Source organism: Ammodytes marinus, assembly GCF_949987685.1.
Source record: "Ammodytes marinus genome assembly, chromosome: 16".
Lineage (NCBI taxonomy): Eukaryota > Metazoa > Chordata > Actinopteri > Uranoscopiformes > Ammodytidae > Ammodytes > Ammodytes marinus.
The window spans coordinates 330,732-346,054 of NC_137220.1; the positions used below are offsets into that span (position 1 = coordinate 330,732).

At 42.9% G+C, this 15,323-nt stretch overlaps 1 protein-coding gene across 2 annotated transcripts in view; it reads right to left on the reverse strand.

Moving 5' to 3' along the window:
• The window catches only part of LOC307263296 (histo-blood group ABO system transferase 2-like), a 23,651-nt gene extending 9,841 nt beyond the window's left edge, over positions 1 to 13,810 (reverse strand). For both annotated transcript variants that reach the window (XM_080044425.1, XM_080044424.1), the window contains exons 1-3: positions 13,733 to 13,810; positions 4,849 to 4,918; positions 3,173 to 3,205 (exon numbers count right to left, since the gene is read on the reverse strand). In XM_080044425.1, coding sequence (XP_079900551.1) covers positions 3,173 to 3,205; positions 4,849 to 4,910 — 95 coding nt within the window. In that variant the 5' untranslated portion in view covers positions 4,911 to 4,918; positions 13,733 to 13,810. The remainder of the gene's footprint in view (positions 1 to 3,172; positions 3,206 to 4,848; positions 4,919 to 13,732) is intronic.
• Positions 13,811 to 15,323: the final 1,513 nt, after the last annotated feature.

Here is a 15,323-nt window from a genome sequence, read left to right on the forward strand (position 1 = left end):
AGACTTTACTGTCAAGGCCTCACTTTAAAGTCACTTTGAGTGAAAAGTTGCACAACTTAGGCCACTCTCCCCTATATATATTCTTTTTTTTTTTTTTTTTTTTTTTTTTAAATGGACCCTCGGCTGTGTGACTCGGCCCGGCCCGGCCAAGTTACACAGCCTACTAACTAATATATAATCAGATACAGATAATTGTGTTTGTTGAACAGATACAGATAATGACGTCTCCGTACACTCCTACTGCACATAGAAGCACCATGGCAGGCACCTATAGGCTAGGCTACACAGGAGCATTTGAGTCCACACAGTCTAAAAACACAGAATTACAAGGGTGCAGAGAACAGTGCACGTTTGCAGACGTACATAAGGTTGTTATTACATTATATTAATAATGTTGGTCGTGAACTAAAATGGGCCGGTCTGAGGCATGAAACTCCAGGGCTGAAAATGAGTCCCACTCCGGCTCTGCAGACAATGCATACCTGCCAGGCAACTCCCTGGAAACATGAAGCCTGTTATGTGGCACCCTGTCTGATTGACGGCAGAAACTGTTTTGAGGAGTGGCACAAGAAAACGAAGACAAGAGCTTTTGGACTCTTCTTGTAAAAATGTAAGAAGATATATATATATATATATATTAGTGCTGTCAGTTTATCGCGTTATTAACGGCGTTAACGCAAACCCATTTTAACGGCGTCAATTTTTTTATCGCGCGATTAACGCTCGTCATGGCCTAGGAAATGTTGTGGTCGTTGTTTCACAAGCTGTTGAATCAACTAGTAATGTCAGAACAACTGAAACACCACAAACTACACATATGGCTCGCAATTAAGTTACTGTCAATTCAACCGGAACACGTCCTACAGCGTAATTTCACAATAAAATAATTTAACTGGCAAAACGGCGAAACGTCAAGTCAATTCTGACTTTTATTTTGAAGCAGAAACCAGAACCTAGCACTTCCTAGCTCAGCTACGCGACCTTCACTAGTCTTCCGTGTTTGACCCTGGGACCTCGCTGAAAAGAACAGTAAAGAAAGCCTGTCATTTGCAAAAGTCCTACTTATAACCCTGCGCGCACACCAAAACCTCTATGAATGTTAGTGGCAGTCGCCAGTCATTCATTTTCACTTTAATTTTCGCTACGAAGCCTCGGCTGCAGCAGCACCATGGCAACCATCTGCACGCAGGCATAGTGTGTCCACTCCACACAGTCTGAAATAAGCCGTGGATGAAAGACTCCCAAAACATTTAGGCCTACAACAACCAGTTTAATTTAGCCTTAATACTAATTTGTTTTATATACCCTATGTTGTTTTATGGTTTGGTTTTTAAATAAAAAAATAAGTTCCAATATGTTTCTGAATGCTGTTCTAGGGGTGGGGTGCGGGGGGGGGGGGGGGGATAGGCTATATAGCCTATTGTTATTTGCACTGAATTGCAAATTATGATATTTTAGAAGAAATACACTGAATTACAATGGTGTAGACGTCATTGTAATTCAGTGTATGTGGTAATGTGAGCCACCCCCTGTATCTAGGCAACGGAAAACATTTGTGGTCATGTGAGATATATGTTTTCAAGCCCCTCTCATTTCCCCATGGCCCTGAAAGGGAGGACCTCATGGTGCTGTGGTAAGCATGTTTTTGTTTTCACCAAAATAGGTATTTTGCATGTAAAAGTAAATTGTCTTGCTGTCAACTTAATCAACTGTTGTGCCAAAGCAAATGTATTCACGTAGAAAAACTTCTATCATACGTGTTGATGAACTACCAACATATGAAACCATGTGATGCTGATAACTGAAGATTAGCCTGAAATGCTAAGAGGGGTAGTTTTTTCTCAAATTGTGGTGGTGGGGGAAAGTGAGCCAAATGCTGTGGGGGAAAGTGAGCCACTGTCTCACTTTCCCCCATCATGAGACACAAGTTAAGTTTAGTCTTAAACATATTTTAATGTAATATTACATAACATATGTTTTATTTTAATGTCATACACATTGTAGAAAAGCCATCATGCCAAGGAAATACACCAGGAAGACGACCTGGGGCAACCACACGGAAAGAGCACCTTCTCATCTTTCCCTGTAACCTTCAGGGCTGGAATGTAGAGTAGGCCTAGTTGTAGAGTATGACAGGCTGATGTTATAATCCAGTTGGGTCTTCTCCTGTCTTCTGAGTCCCAGGCTGTTCTCGCTGGTTCTTATTTTCCTATGCTTTGACCCCCAGACACTAGCTGGCTCTAAGGGTCCTGTGTTCTGACCCCCAGACTGTGTTCTAATCTAACTGGTTCTATCTTTCATTTGAATCTTATTAAAACCTTTTGAATTATAATATGTTATATTTGATTTTGTTCAGAGTTACTTTCAAGTGTTTAGAAAATTAGCTTTGCTTAATTGACCAAACCCCATCATTCTTTTACTAGTACGACATTAGTTCTGGAATGTGTGGCTAGCTTTCAGGATTCTAACTGTTACAATATGTGTTGTTATGGTAGTTTCAGAGTGGAAAAAGTAAGTGGATCAGTTTACCCCACAGCTGGGGTAAAGTGAGCCACATGACAACTTTTTTTAAAACAATCATATTTTCACTGCCCTTTGTCTTGAAAAAAATCTGCTAATTCCCATTTCTAGGAAACATCCTGAATTAATGGGAAATGTGTAAATTTGAGTGATAAATCATTTTAGCTCGCTTAGAGGGGAGCAAATGTAAAAAGTGGCTCAGATTACCCCGTTCTCCCATATGCAAAAACGGCTAAAATAGCCCCGGGCCTCAGAGGGTTAAGTTAATGGTGGCGTCCCTATAACTTTAGTAAATTATTAATGTATTGTTATTTTCAGATTAATTTCTAATAGCAAAATGAATCCGAATGAGCCGTAACCACTACACACTGAAGTTTGTCTGTTCTGAGCTACTGTACAAACATGGCGGTGCAACAGGTCACAGATAGAAGAGGTTATTCTACACTAATTAAAACACACTGATGAATATCGTATCCCATCTCTACCAACTCTGTTCTGACACACGAAAACAAACACTACACACTGCACCTTGTATTGTTGTGTGTCTATCAGTATATTCAAATTACATTTAGTGTGTGTGTGTGTGTGTGTGTGTGTGTGTGTGTGTGTGTGTGTGTGTGTGTGTGTGTGTGCGTGTGTGTTTGTGTGTTACCTGCAGTTCTGGGTGATGTAGTTGTACGTCAATCTGTGAATTCAAACACAAACATAATCAATAATTAATAACTGACCTCTAGTCACACACACACACACACACACACACGCACACACCAGGGATGGAAATTAACACCCGCCACACGCCAAATGCGGGTAGATTTGCGTGCTGGTGTGTAAATTGTGTCACTTCACCCGCCACTGTGTCGGGTAATACTTTCCAGTCAGGTCCGATCTAATTTAATTAATTTAATACATTCGTCATGAACATGATGCCAGGGCGCTGCACAGTCCCACAGTTTCTTTTTGCCTTTCTAGTTGAACTGAACTACGGCGCGATCCGCTCCGCTAGGAAATACTATCTGCGAGTTGACGTGTGGAGGCATAAGTCGACAAATCAATCGACTTACTTTGCCCCTTTTTTTCTTCCCAAAGCAGAGGTTGAGGTGCAGAAAATAAAGTGAAAACTGCGCTTTTCCTTTAAGCAGCAGAGCTGCCGCCGTTGTTACAGTATTTGCATCAAAGCCCTAATGTTAAGACAAATGAGAGGCTTTATTTAACGCTGTCCGTGTTTAGGACAGCGTAGCCCAGGACTTCTCTGTAGCCCAGGTCAGGCGCTTCTGCCGCTGTTTCTGGTTCAAAAGTGGCTTGACCTGGGGAATGCGGCACCTGTAGCCCATTTCCTGCACACGCCTGTGCACGGTGGCTCTGGATGTTTCTACTCCAGACTCAGTCCACTGCTTCCGCAGGTCCCCCAAGGTCTGGAATCGGCCCTTCTCCACAATCCTCCTCAGGGTCCGGTCACCTCTTCTGGTTGTGCAGCGTTTTCTGCCACACTTTTTCCTTCCCACAGACTTCCCACTGAGGTGCCTTGAAACTGCACTCTGGGAACAGCCTATTCGCTCAGAAATGTATTTCTGTGTCTTACCCTCTTGCTTGAGGGTGTCAATGATGGCCTTCTGGACAGCAGTCAGGTCGGCAGTCTTACCCATGATTGCGGTTTTGAGTAATGAACCAGTCTGGGAGTTTTTAAAAGCCTCAGGAATCTTTTGCAGGTGTTTAGAGTTAATTAGTTGATTCAGATGATTAGGTTAAGAGCTCGTTTAGAGTACCTTTTCATGATATGCTAATTTTTTGAGATAGGAATTTGGGGTTTTCATGAGCTGTATGCCAAAATCATCAGTATTAAAACAACAAAAGACCTGAAATATTTCAGTTGGTGTGCAATGAATCTAAAATATATGAAAGTTCAATTATTATCATTACATTATGGAAAATAATCAACTTTATCACAATATGCTAATTATATGAGAAGGACCTGTATAGTAAGAGTATTTGCAACTCAGTTCCTTGGTAGCATCTACTTACAGTAGAAATCACTTCTGATGGAAAACATTTGTATGAAAAACACTTTTATTACTATTGTATTGTTTAACATTAACGCATATAAAAATATATTGTGTATAAAAAGTGGCTGGTAAAAAAGATGAGTGGCTGGTAGATTTTTAAATCTACTGCCACAGTGGCTGGTAGGCAAAAAAGTTAATTTCCATCTCTGGCACACACACACACACACACACAAGCACCCACACACACACACGCACACACACACACACACACACACACACACACACACACACACACACACACAAACACACACACACTATAGTTACTCACAGCAGCAGGATCATTGCTGACAGCAGAGTCACAGTCACAGTTCTACCAGGAAACAACGCCATGTTCAAACCTGCAGAGAGGACAGTTTAAGAAACACATTATGTCTGTCTGTCTGTCTGTCTGTCTGTCTGTCTGTCTGTCTGTCTGTCTCTGGAACAGTTTAACTAAGGCCCTGTTTCCACCTGGGGTTATGATGTGATTTTGGTCATCCGATCAAAGGTGGCCAGCTCTCAGTCCGTGTGTTCACACTTGTCTGTCCACATGTGACTTCTTTGTCTACTTGTGATCGGATTCCATGAACCCGCTCTGTATGTAAATCAACCCGTACATCATTTCCATTTGCGTTGGTGTTTTTAACCCTCTGAGGTCTAGGGGTATTTCCTCCGATTTTACATACTTCTATAAATACCTATTTCAAATGTGCAAGAAGATAAATTATACCAAAGTGTTTTATATGGAAATGTTCAGAACACATTAAGCCTTTGTTTTCTGAGGTCTACGTATGTCCCAGACCATTGTGTATATAAATAATTGGCTTAAATGCTGAAAAATGTATTGCGATTTTTGAAAAACCTGGACATTTGTGTGAAAGAAGAACCTTTAGTCATCCTGTTGAGTTGTTTTGGCTCTTGAAATTGCTTCTCCTAAGCCTTAGCTTCAAAAATGCAGTGGAAATTTTCCAAAACACAGTAGGGGAGTGCACAAAACATGACTAATATAAAATTTGGTCCAGACGCTTTTTGGTAGAAATATTGTCTCTACTTTCAAAAAACATTAGGAAATTAGACTGAATGAAGACTTTGAACCACATATGATGATTCATGGGATGTACACTAATAAAAGAGGAAGCATCACAAAACATTTTTCAAACAAACCATTAAGTAAATATAAAAACAATAATAAACTATTTTCACACTATGTATATACTCTATGCACTATTTACAAGCTAAGTGGTAGCTGGGGAGCTTCTGGGTCTTGCTTCTCACAGTGTTTTCTAAGCCTCTAAGGGACTGACGGTATCACAAGAACATTCCCTGGAAACAGGAGGACCTCTAGTTTGAGATGATGTATTAATTAAATTTTTCAGCCATATCTTCAGGAAGATATTAATAAAGATATGCGCGTGAATAGACCTCAGAGTAACCAGTGGGGTGTTACGGTGACGAGCAGGACCCAAATGCAGAAAGTTAGGTTAAGTGAGGGTAATTTATTGTCCAAAAAAACACAAAAACTCCAGAAACGCAAAAAGGCACATGAACCACAGGGACGGACTCACCAACAGGTACAATGCAAAGAAACAGAACAATGACACACAGGGAGTTAAATACACACAAGACAGAGTAGACAACGAGGGACAGGTGTATCACATTAGGGGAGGGAGCAGTAATCACACAGGAGGGAAACTTGACAGGACATGGGGAGGAACAAGACAGACATACCAAAATAAAACAGGAAACATGGGGAACCACCAAAACAAGACAAAGACAGACCATGACATGGGGTTCAAACAAGTAAACATACAGGGCTGTACAGTGCCACAGGTTTAATCGTATTTGCTATTAAAATGCATCACGTGCGAAGATAATTACCAGGTTACATAATAATTCCAGGTTGACAAGATAGGCTACTGTCTCACTGTGTCTAAACCACCTCCGAATGTGGTTTTTGTGATCCGATCTCATTGCGTCTTGAGAGTGTTTTCACCTGTAGTTAGAGCTGTGTTCACGTGATCAGATCACAAACACCTCATGTTAAAGACGGAAGTGGGAACGGGGTCTAAGACCTACCTATCTATCTATCTATCTAAGACCCCGTTTCCACTTGGCATTAACATCTGACTTTTGTCATCGGATCACATGAATAAAGCTCTAACTACAGGTGAAAACACTCTCAAGACGCATTGAGATCAGATCACAAAAACCACATTCGGAGGTGGTTTACGTCCGTTGTGACCGTTGTGTCTGCATTCATTTGGTAGTGGAAACACCTATGTGGTTTGTGTCCACATTAGGGACCTCCTACTCAACTGCCGCCCCCTGCCTGAGCGGAAATACGTTTATAGAAACCTCATGAACGTTAGTTGCATCCGCCAGTATTGCAAATGACAAGCTTTCTGTCCTCTGTTTTAATTTCACTGCGTAAATCTGAAAACACGGAAATCGCTGCTATTAGACTTATACTTAGACTTTATTGTCCCCAAGGGGAAATTCTTTTCCACTTCACATTACATGAAAGGGCTGCACGCCGACAGACAAGACAGATGGACAACAACACAACAAAATAAACATGCATACAGAATATATAGACAGAGTGGGACTGGGGTGATTTTATCTTGGCCTTTTGTTTAGTGCTGCTATGGCTGCAGGCACCAGGCTTTTGCCATAGCGAGCCCTCCGACACAACAGGGACCTGTACCTGCGTCCGGAGGGCATGACAGTGAAGTGGCAGTTGAGTGGGTGAGTGTTGTCCTGTGCTATTGTAAGTGCGATGCGTGAGATGGCCTTGAGATTCAGTTCTGACAGTGTGGGTGTGGGGAGACCAATTAATTTGGCAGCTATGTTTGTGACACGTGTGAGTTTGACCCGGTTTTTGACAGTGAGCATGTCAAAAACCGGGACCCTGGAGAGCTGCAAGGCAACGACTTCCTGTTCTTATCTGCTTAAGAATAAAAGTCAACTCGCGTTTGGCTAGTAACAGGCTTTTAATGTGAAGGTGCACAGGAAATATTCTGTTCGCATATATGCAGTATCTTAACTGCATACAGAAAGCCGTGTAGGCTACTGGTGGTGGTGACAATGTAAAAAGGGTAGGCGCAATAAGCTAAGGCTTCAGCCTACACCTTTTCGATCAATACTATTTATAAGAAATTAATATATAAATTACGATGACAACTTTGTGTTATTTTGTGTGTTTTTTATTATTTTATTTTTTAACTTGTGTAAGTGATGTTGTGAATATGTTTTGATCGAAATAAATAAACTAAACTAAACTAAAAAAAACAAGAGTGTAACAGACGTTAGAAAAGCCGCCCGGCAAACACACATCTTTCACCAACCAAAGAGGCGTAATAACTTACTCGCCTAAGAGTTTTTACTTTTATATAGGCCTTCTATCTATGATATTTCCTGCATTTGGCGAGTGTTAATGTAGAGCCCTCTAACCAGTGTTGTGCATCGCTCCTCCTTGTCTAAATGAGACAGTAGCATATCTCGTCAACCTAGACTGGTAATTATCTTCGCACGTAATGCATTTTAATAGCAAATGCGATTAAAACTGTGGCACTGTACAGCCCTGTATGTGTACTTGTTTGAACCCCACCGGTTAAAAACACCAATGCAAACGGAAATGATGAACGTGTTGATTTAAATACAGCGCGGGTAAATGGAATCGGATCACAAGTAGACAGAGAAGTCACATTTGAAAATACAAGTGTGAACACACGGACTGAGAGCTGGCCACTTGTAACCAGATTCAAAAAGTCAGATGTTAATCCCAGGTGGAAACAGGGTCTGAGATCTCAAGTCAAGCTATTGTCAATTCTCATACATGTGAGAGACATTTATCTCTGACACACGGTGCAATACACACACACACACACACACACACACACACAATAAAATAAAGTTGAATAAGATGAAGAGAAGCAATATTATTTACAGCTTACCCCTTAAACTAAGATCCACCTCCACTCCTGAACAGTTTAAATAATTTTTAAAGTCTGTCTGTCTGTTTGTCCGTGACTCAAAGAGTTGATTTCAAAATACTGATGTTGGTTTATAAAGCCCTAAATGGTCTAGGGCCAAAATATATTACCGATCTGCTGATACGTTATGAGCCGTCCAGAGCCCTTAGGTCGTCTGGGACAGGTCTGATTACAGTCCCCAGGTTTAGGACAAAACAAGGAGACAGACAGACAGGTCTACTTACCAGAGTTAGGACTTAAAGCTACTACGAGTAAGTCGGCACGTTGGCGACACCTTTGAACAAAAGCGGTAGTATTATTACGACGCCAGCTGTCGTGAAGCTGTTTTGTAGCTCGTGCAGGGAGAGCAAGATTCAAATAATCAGGAAGCAATATGGTGCGTGTCCGTGTGTTGAAAGTGTGAGGGCACCGGACTCTTTTCGGCTCCGTGAGTCTATGGGTGACACAGCATCAACTAATGCCAGTAAGTGCTAAACACACCTGATTGCAATGAGTTGATGCATTGTCACCTCTCACGGAGCTGAACGAGTCCCCGTGTCCTCACACAAAGCGAGTGAACGAGAGATGGCAGTTAGTATGGATCATGATGAGGTAATGTGTTTATGTTGTAAATAATGACTATTTCCGATGAATAATGGTCATCTGATGATGCTGGTGAGGCAAAGTAAACTTTGTTTTAGTAGGCTACCGCTCATTCATTTAGGAGTAAACACTGCAGTCTAGTTTCGCTGCGTGAAATTGTGTATACGTTGCTTGGCAACGCCCTCCCGCCCGACTATCACTCTCCCTTTTAGCTTTGCTTCATTGCATTTTCTTTTTTGGTTCAGCCCCGTTATCAGTCATTATGACGACAAACAACTGTCTCAAACAAGGCTCCCGCTCCCCTTCCCTCACCAGGAGGGATAGGCTTCTCAATTCACGTTCCTGCGCCACACTGAAATCTGTGACCAATACGGATATGTGACCATAGAGCATGCACGCGTGAACCGAAAATCGGACTGGGTCAAATGCAGCAATAAAAACTATAGAAAAACGTCTTTCTTTGCACTGATGGTCTCGTTTGCTGTTAAAGGTAATTTATGATTATGAGAGGAAACATGAGGCTGTTTAAAAGATATTTAAATCTTACTCGTAGCCGCTTTAAGGAGAAGCAGCTTTTAGTTTGTATGCACCAAATCTCTGGAACAAACTTCCAGAGAACTTGAGGTCTGCTGCAACTCTCAGCTCTTTTACATCGAGTCTGAAGACTATTCTGTTTCCATTTTAACCTGTAATATCTATTTAATTTAAATGTTTTATTTCTATTCTATACTAATGAGACCTTTTTAACCTTCCTCCCGTGTTAACTTTCTGTTACCATCGATGGTGTTAGCGGATCGGTTTCGACCCGTGTCTGAAATCAGCTGTAAAAAACACTAAAAACTATTATCTATCATCCTTTTTGTTTCTCATCTCTTGGTCACCTTGTTGGGATCCCTTATCCATAAAATATTGTTATTTTTAATAACAGTTTTATAAATCTGAATTTTTTTTGCGCAGCACATTTTTGGCTTTCTGCGGACGCAATGTTTTAGGATGGTTTCTACGCACACCGTTATAAATGAGGCCCCAGGAGTGGGGCAGTGCACAGGGTGACGGGCTGGCCTGGGAACAGGAGTGGGGCAGAATGGAGGGGTGTCAGGCGGGCGGCCAGAAAAAGGCCCCAGGGCACGGCAGGGAGCTTTAGGCAGACGGCCTGGTTGGTGAGGAACCCTTTCTGGAGGCCGGCCTCGGCGAGGACGATGGATCCCTGCTGGAGGCAGGCATCGGCGAAGACGGACCCCTGCAGGAGGCCGGGGGCGGCGAAGGTGAAGATGAGGGAACCCTTCTGGAGGCCGGCGAAGGTGAAGGCCCACAGGTAGCCGGCATCGACGAGGACGGACCCCCGCAGGAGGCCGGTGGCGGCAGAACCACTCAGGCGGCCGGCCACGGCGAGGGCAGACCCCCTCTGCAGAACGACCTAGGCGGAACCCCCAAGGACGCCAGCGGCCACCGTGACGGGGGCGGACCCCTTCCGGAGGAAGGCGAGGCAGAGGGCGGTCCCCCTCGGGCGGCAACAGGGGGCTGGACCCCTCAAGCAGGGGGTGAGGCCCCTCGGACAGGAACGGAGGAGGAGGCCCCTCGGGAAGGCGAAGAAGACAGGCCTCCCCTGGCCGGCCTGGAGGGCGGACCCCCCCATCAAGATGTGGAGACCGGACCCTCTCATGACGACGTGGAGAGGACTCAACTGAGGGTCCAGAGATCAGCTCAGCTAAACACCCCTCCTCAGCCACAGCATCCACCTCGGGCTCAGAGTGACCTACAGGTTCAACCACGGGCTCTACCAGGGGCTTGGGAATCACCTCATGGACTTCAGGGACGGGTCCAGGTTCTGGAACTACTTCAGGTACTGACTCAGGCTCTGGTTCAGGAAGGACCTCGGGTTCTGGAGTTGGTTCTGGTTCTTTCTCTGTCACAGGTTCGGGGACCGGAGTCAGCTCCGAAGCTGGAGAGTTCTGAGGAGACGGATGGCACTCCAAACTCCACACCCCCACTCTAATAGTCCGCGAGGCAGGAGGAGGTTGGTAGCTGGAATGCTGGGGCTCTTGTGGTTGGTTGGACGCCTTCTGGAGCTGGTAGCTAACGTGCTGGGGCTGGTAGCTAACGTGCTGGTTGCTGGGGCCCGGGACCTGAAGCTTGTTGCTGGAAGCAGGACACCGGAGCTTGCTGCTGGAGGCCGGAGACTGGAACTGGAGCTTGTTGCTGGAGGTTTGGATGGTGTGCTAATAAATTCCTCTGCCCAGTCAGGCAGCAATTTACGCAGCCAAGGTCTAGAACCAACCTCCTTGCGGGCTGACGAAAGGAGCTCTCTCCACACAGTCCACCGCATACTTAAAGTAATTTTTTCAGGCAGGTGAGAATATACGTCACCTCCCTCAACTCCAGTGCAAAGTGTGTGTCTGCTGGGTTCATTTTTGGCCAGATTGTACTGTCAAGGTTTCAGGGAAAGACAGACAAGAACCCAGTTGCAGGACACAGGAAACAGTTCAGATTCAAAAATAGATTTTAATGAAGTGGAAGACAAACCAGGTAGTCAGACAGCGTGGCAAACAAGACCAGTTGGGGCAGGCAAAAGGGAAAGCCCAAAGACAGGTCGAAACACGAACAGGCAAGCAGGATCGGAACACAGGATGAAATCCGAATGCTGGAAAGGTCCTGCTTTCTGTATTGTTTCTAAAAATTAAAAATTAAAATAGACCTAAAAAAGTTCTTAATGCAAAGAAAGACACAAGGCACAAAGAAGTTGGAAATAATTGAAGGAACAGATTTCCAGTTGGGGGAGCAAGGTCTCATTATTATTTTAAAATAGTAGCACATTTCTGACTTAGCCCAGCAGACCAATTTATTTTGATTCCCTTACACTCACACAATTGTTTAACAGATCAACAGATCTTTACAAAATAATCAGTTCACACAGAGACATTGTTCTTCTTTAGTATTCACTAAAGCAAACAGTTTTCTATGCTACTAGTTTCTGGTAAGATGCATTTACACTAATTGACTGCACCAAATATTGCACTTTTTTGTATTTCTGCACATGACATTAAATCATTTGAAATCTGTTGGTGGTATTGTTGAAATAAATATCAGCTATTCGGTTCAGAGCAGCGGTTTTCAAACTGTGGGGCGCGCCCCCCAAGGGGGGCGCGGGGTTATGGCAGGGGGGGCGCGGATGAATATGTAAAAAAAAAGGAAAACTAAAAAAAAAAAAAAAAAAAAAAAAATCTTTTTTTTAGTTTTTCTTTTTTTACTAAGATCACGGCATAGCTGGACACAAGTTCTTCTGCTTCGTTCCCCTCACTGCATTTAAATGCATTCAGTAAATTACAGAGAAATAGGTCTCGTTAAAGAAAAAGAGCACCAAGCCCAACCCAGAGGACCCTGCATACATTTTGTTTATTTTAAATTAATATTTTTATGGAAAATCCATGTGTCCTTCTTCAATAGCTTCTAATTCATCTGACCCAGTGTCTCCAAATTATTTGTTCACACAAAATTCCTCATATTTAGCCTCTTAATTGTCCTCTCAAAGTGCACCAGATTCATGCATTTCACTTTAAAAAGGTGAAAAAAAATCTCCCGGGGGGGCATACCCCCGGACCCCGCTAGGAGGGTCTGGTTCTCCACTGGCTGCTATTCTCCTCCAGCAGGACATTGGAGGCACTAGCGAAAAAACATTGGGTGTGTGAATGACATTTAACTAGTCAATAATTTGGGCAAGTCTGTCTGCCTATCTTTCTCACTCCGATGCACACTCAGTCAGTATTATCCATGCTTAAAGGAAGCAGGATTAAAACACTGGATTAAGATGTTAAAATGTATTAAATGTGTTTAAAAACGCACAAAATTGTTTAGAATGTTTCAAAAACATGTTTAAATTTGTAAAATAATTATTATTTTTTTTGGGGGGGGGGGGCTCCGCTGAAATTTGTTCTCTGAGAGGGGGCTCGCTCTCTCACACTTTGAAAACCCCTGGTTCAGAGGAAGCTGTTTCAGCATCCACACGCATTTTCTAGTTCAGTTTGTCAGTTTGTGGTTGCACCCTCTGAAGCAAAGATCCATCACACACACACACACACACACACACACACACACACACACACACACACACACACACACACACACACACACACACACACACACAGGCTGTGCCAAGATACCTAAATGTTTAATATTAAACTAGTTATCATTGACTTATTACACAGCACTCAATAGTGTAATGGTGTGAATGTGTATGACTGTCTGTATGTTTGAGGTGGTGGTCTGAGGGGCCGATGGCGCTGAATGGCAGCCACGCTTCCGTCAGTCTGCCCCAGGGCAGCTGTGTGAACGAATTGAACCAGGAAATGTAAAGCGTCTTTGAGTGCCTAGGCAATAAAGCGCTATATAAAACCTATCAATTATTATTATTATTATTATAATTAGAAACTTCCATTCCTTAACATTACAATGTATGCATTGTGTTTAGAGGGTTATGGACAAACAGACAGGCAGACAGACAGACAGACAGACAGACAGACAGACAGACAGACAGACAGACAGACAGACAGACAGACGGACAGACAGACAGACAGACAGTAAACTAGAATGACGGTGACTTGCCTGAAGGCTGAGTTGTCGAGGGATGATATCCTGTAGCTTCTGACTCTCACAGCGCTGCATTATAGACGCCACTGTGATACTCCGCCCACACACACACACACACACATGCCCCTTGTGCACACAACAACAGGTGATGCAACACACACACACACACACACAATAGAACCCTGGGGATGGGGATATGATACTCACAGCAGCAGGAGCGGAGATGGCAGACATGTTCAAACCAGTTTTCAAGATACACAGAGTGGCTGTTAACAGAATTTAATTTGCCTTATGATTGTATAATATTTTAATGCTCAATACATGCTTTCTGCCTGTTGAACTTTGTCCCAGTAACTTAAAGAACTCCAAAAGTGTTTTGCTAAGACAAACTTGTTGTTTAGCCTTGAAGAAGAAAACTGCCTAATAAGATTTTGGCACATACAGAGGTATGACGCATTCATGTGCACAGTGGTTGAGGAGAAATGACTCCCATATTCTGTTATCAGACATTGTATGAAGGATAACACCTGTGCTGAGATGAATTTCTGGGAATATCTACCTAATTAAAAAAATGTCTGCTTTCGCCAGCAAAACAAGGGCTGGACACACAAACCGAGTGTATACGCCTACACAGGAATCGGACATATAACCTCTGCTATTTCTGTTCAATCTTTGTATTCAACCATGTACCAACCCAGATACATTGTTGATTCCCTTGTATGCTGTTTGCAAGTAAACTTCACCTGCTTTTGAAGAAGCCTGACTCAGTTCTCTTTATTACAAACACTTGGTTTTTAATAATTCTAATAACAGTGGCCGTTTCTGAAAATGAGTTTGTCAGCCCTGATAGGTAACATGGTCTGTCTCACTTGTAATCATGTTATTCTAATAACTTGAATGGAACTTTAGTTGTAATCAGGTAGTCAGGTAGCTATTTAAATCCACAACAAACTGCCTATTGTGTTTAATTAGGTAAAGCCTAAAAAACATGTAGAACAATATGTAAATAGCAAATGAAGCATACAAAAAAAATATATGTGCGCACTGGCCTTTCCCTCTTGGGCTAAGCCCAGGATGTTTTAGAAACCTTCAAACGCCCCTGCACACACACACACACATATACACACAGACACACACACACATATACACACAGACACACACACACACACACATATACACACAGACACATATACACACAGACACACACACACACACACACACACAGACACACACACACACACACACACACATATACACACTGACGGAGGCCACAAAATCTGACGGTGTTGACATATTTAACGTTCCTTAAACAGAACAAATGGAGTTTTTCTAGTAGCAGTTTGGTTTTTCTGTTGATGCTAGGTGCTAGTATGAACTACTTCAGGAAAATAAAATGATCAAAACATTTCAAATAACTTCTTCAGAAATTGTAAGTCGGTGTTGACGTATCATGGTTGTGATGCAGGACTTTCAAGATTTGGAATGTAAAATATTCTAAAACTACAACACTTATCAAAGCCTGTCTGACTCTAATGTACTCTGCAGAGGTAGAATTTGACTAGAGGTCCTTCAAAGTGACAGCTGCCCCTTATTTCGCCTGATTTTA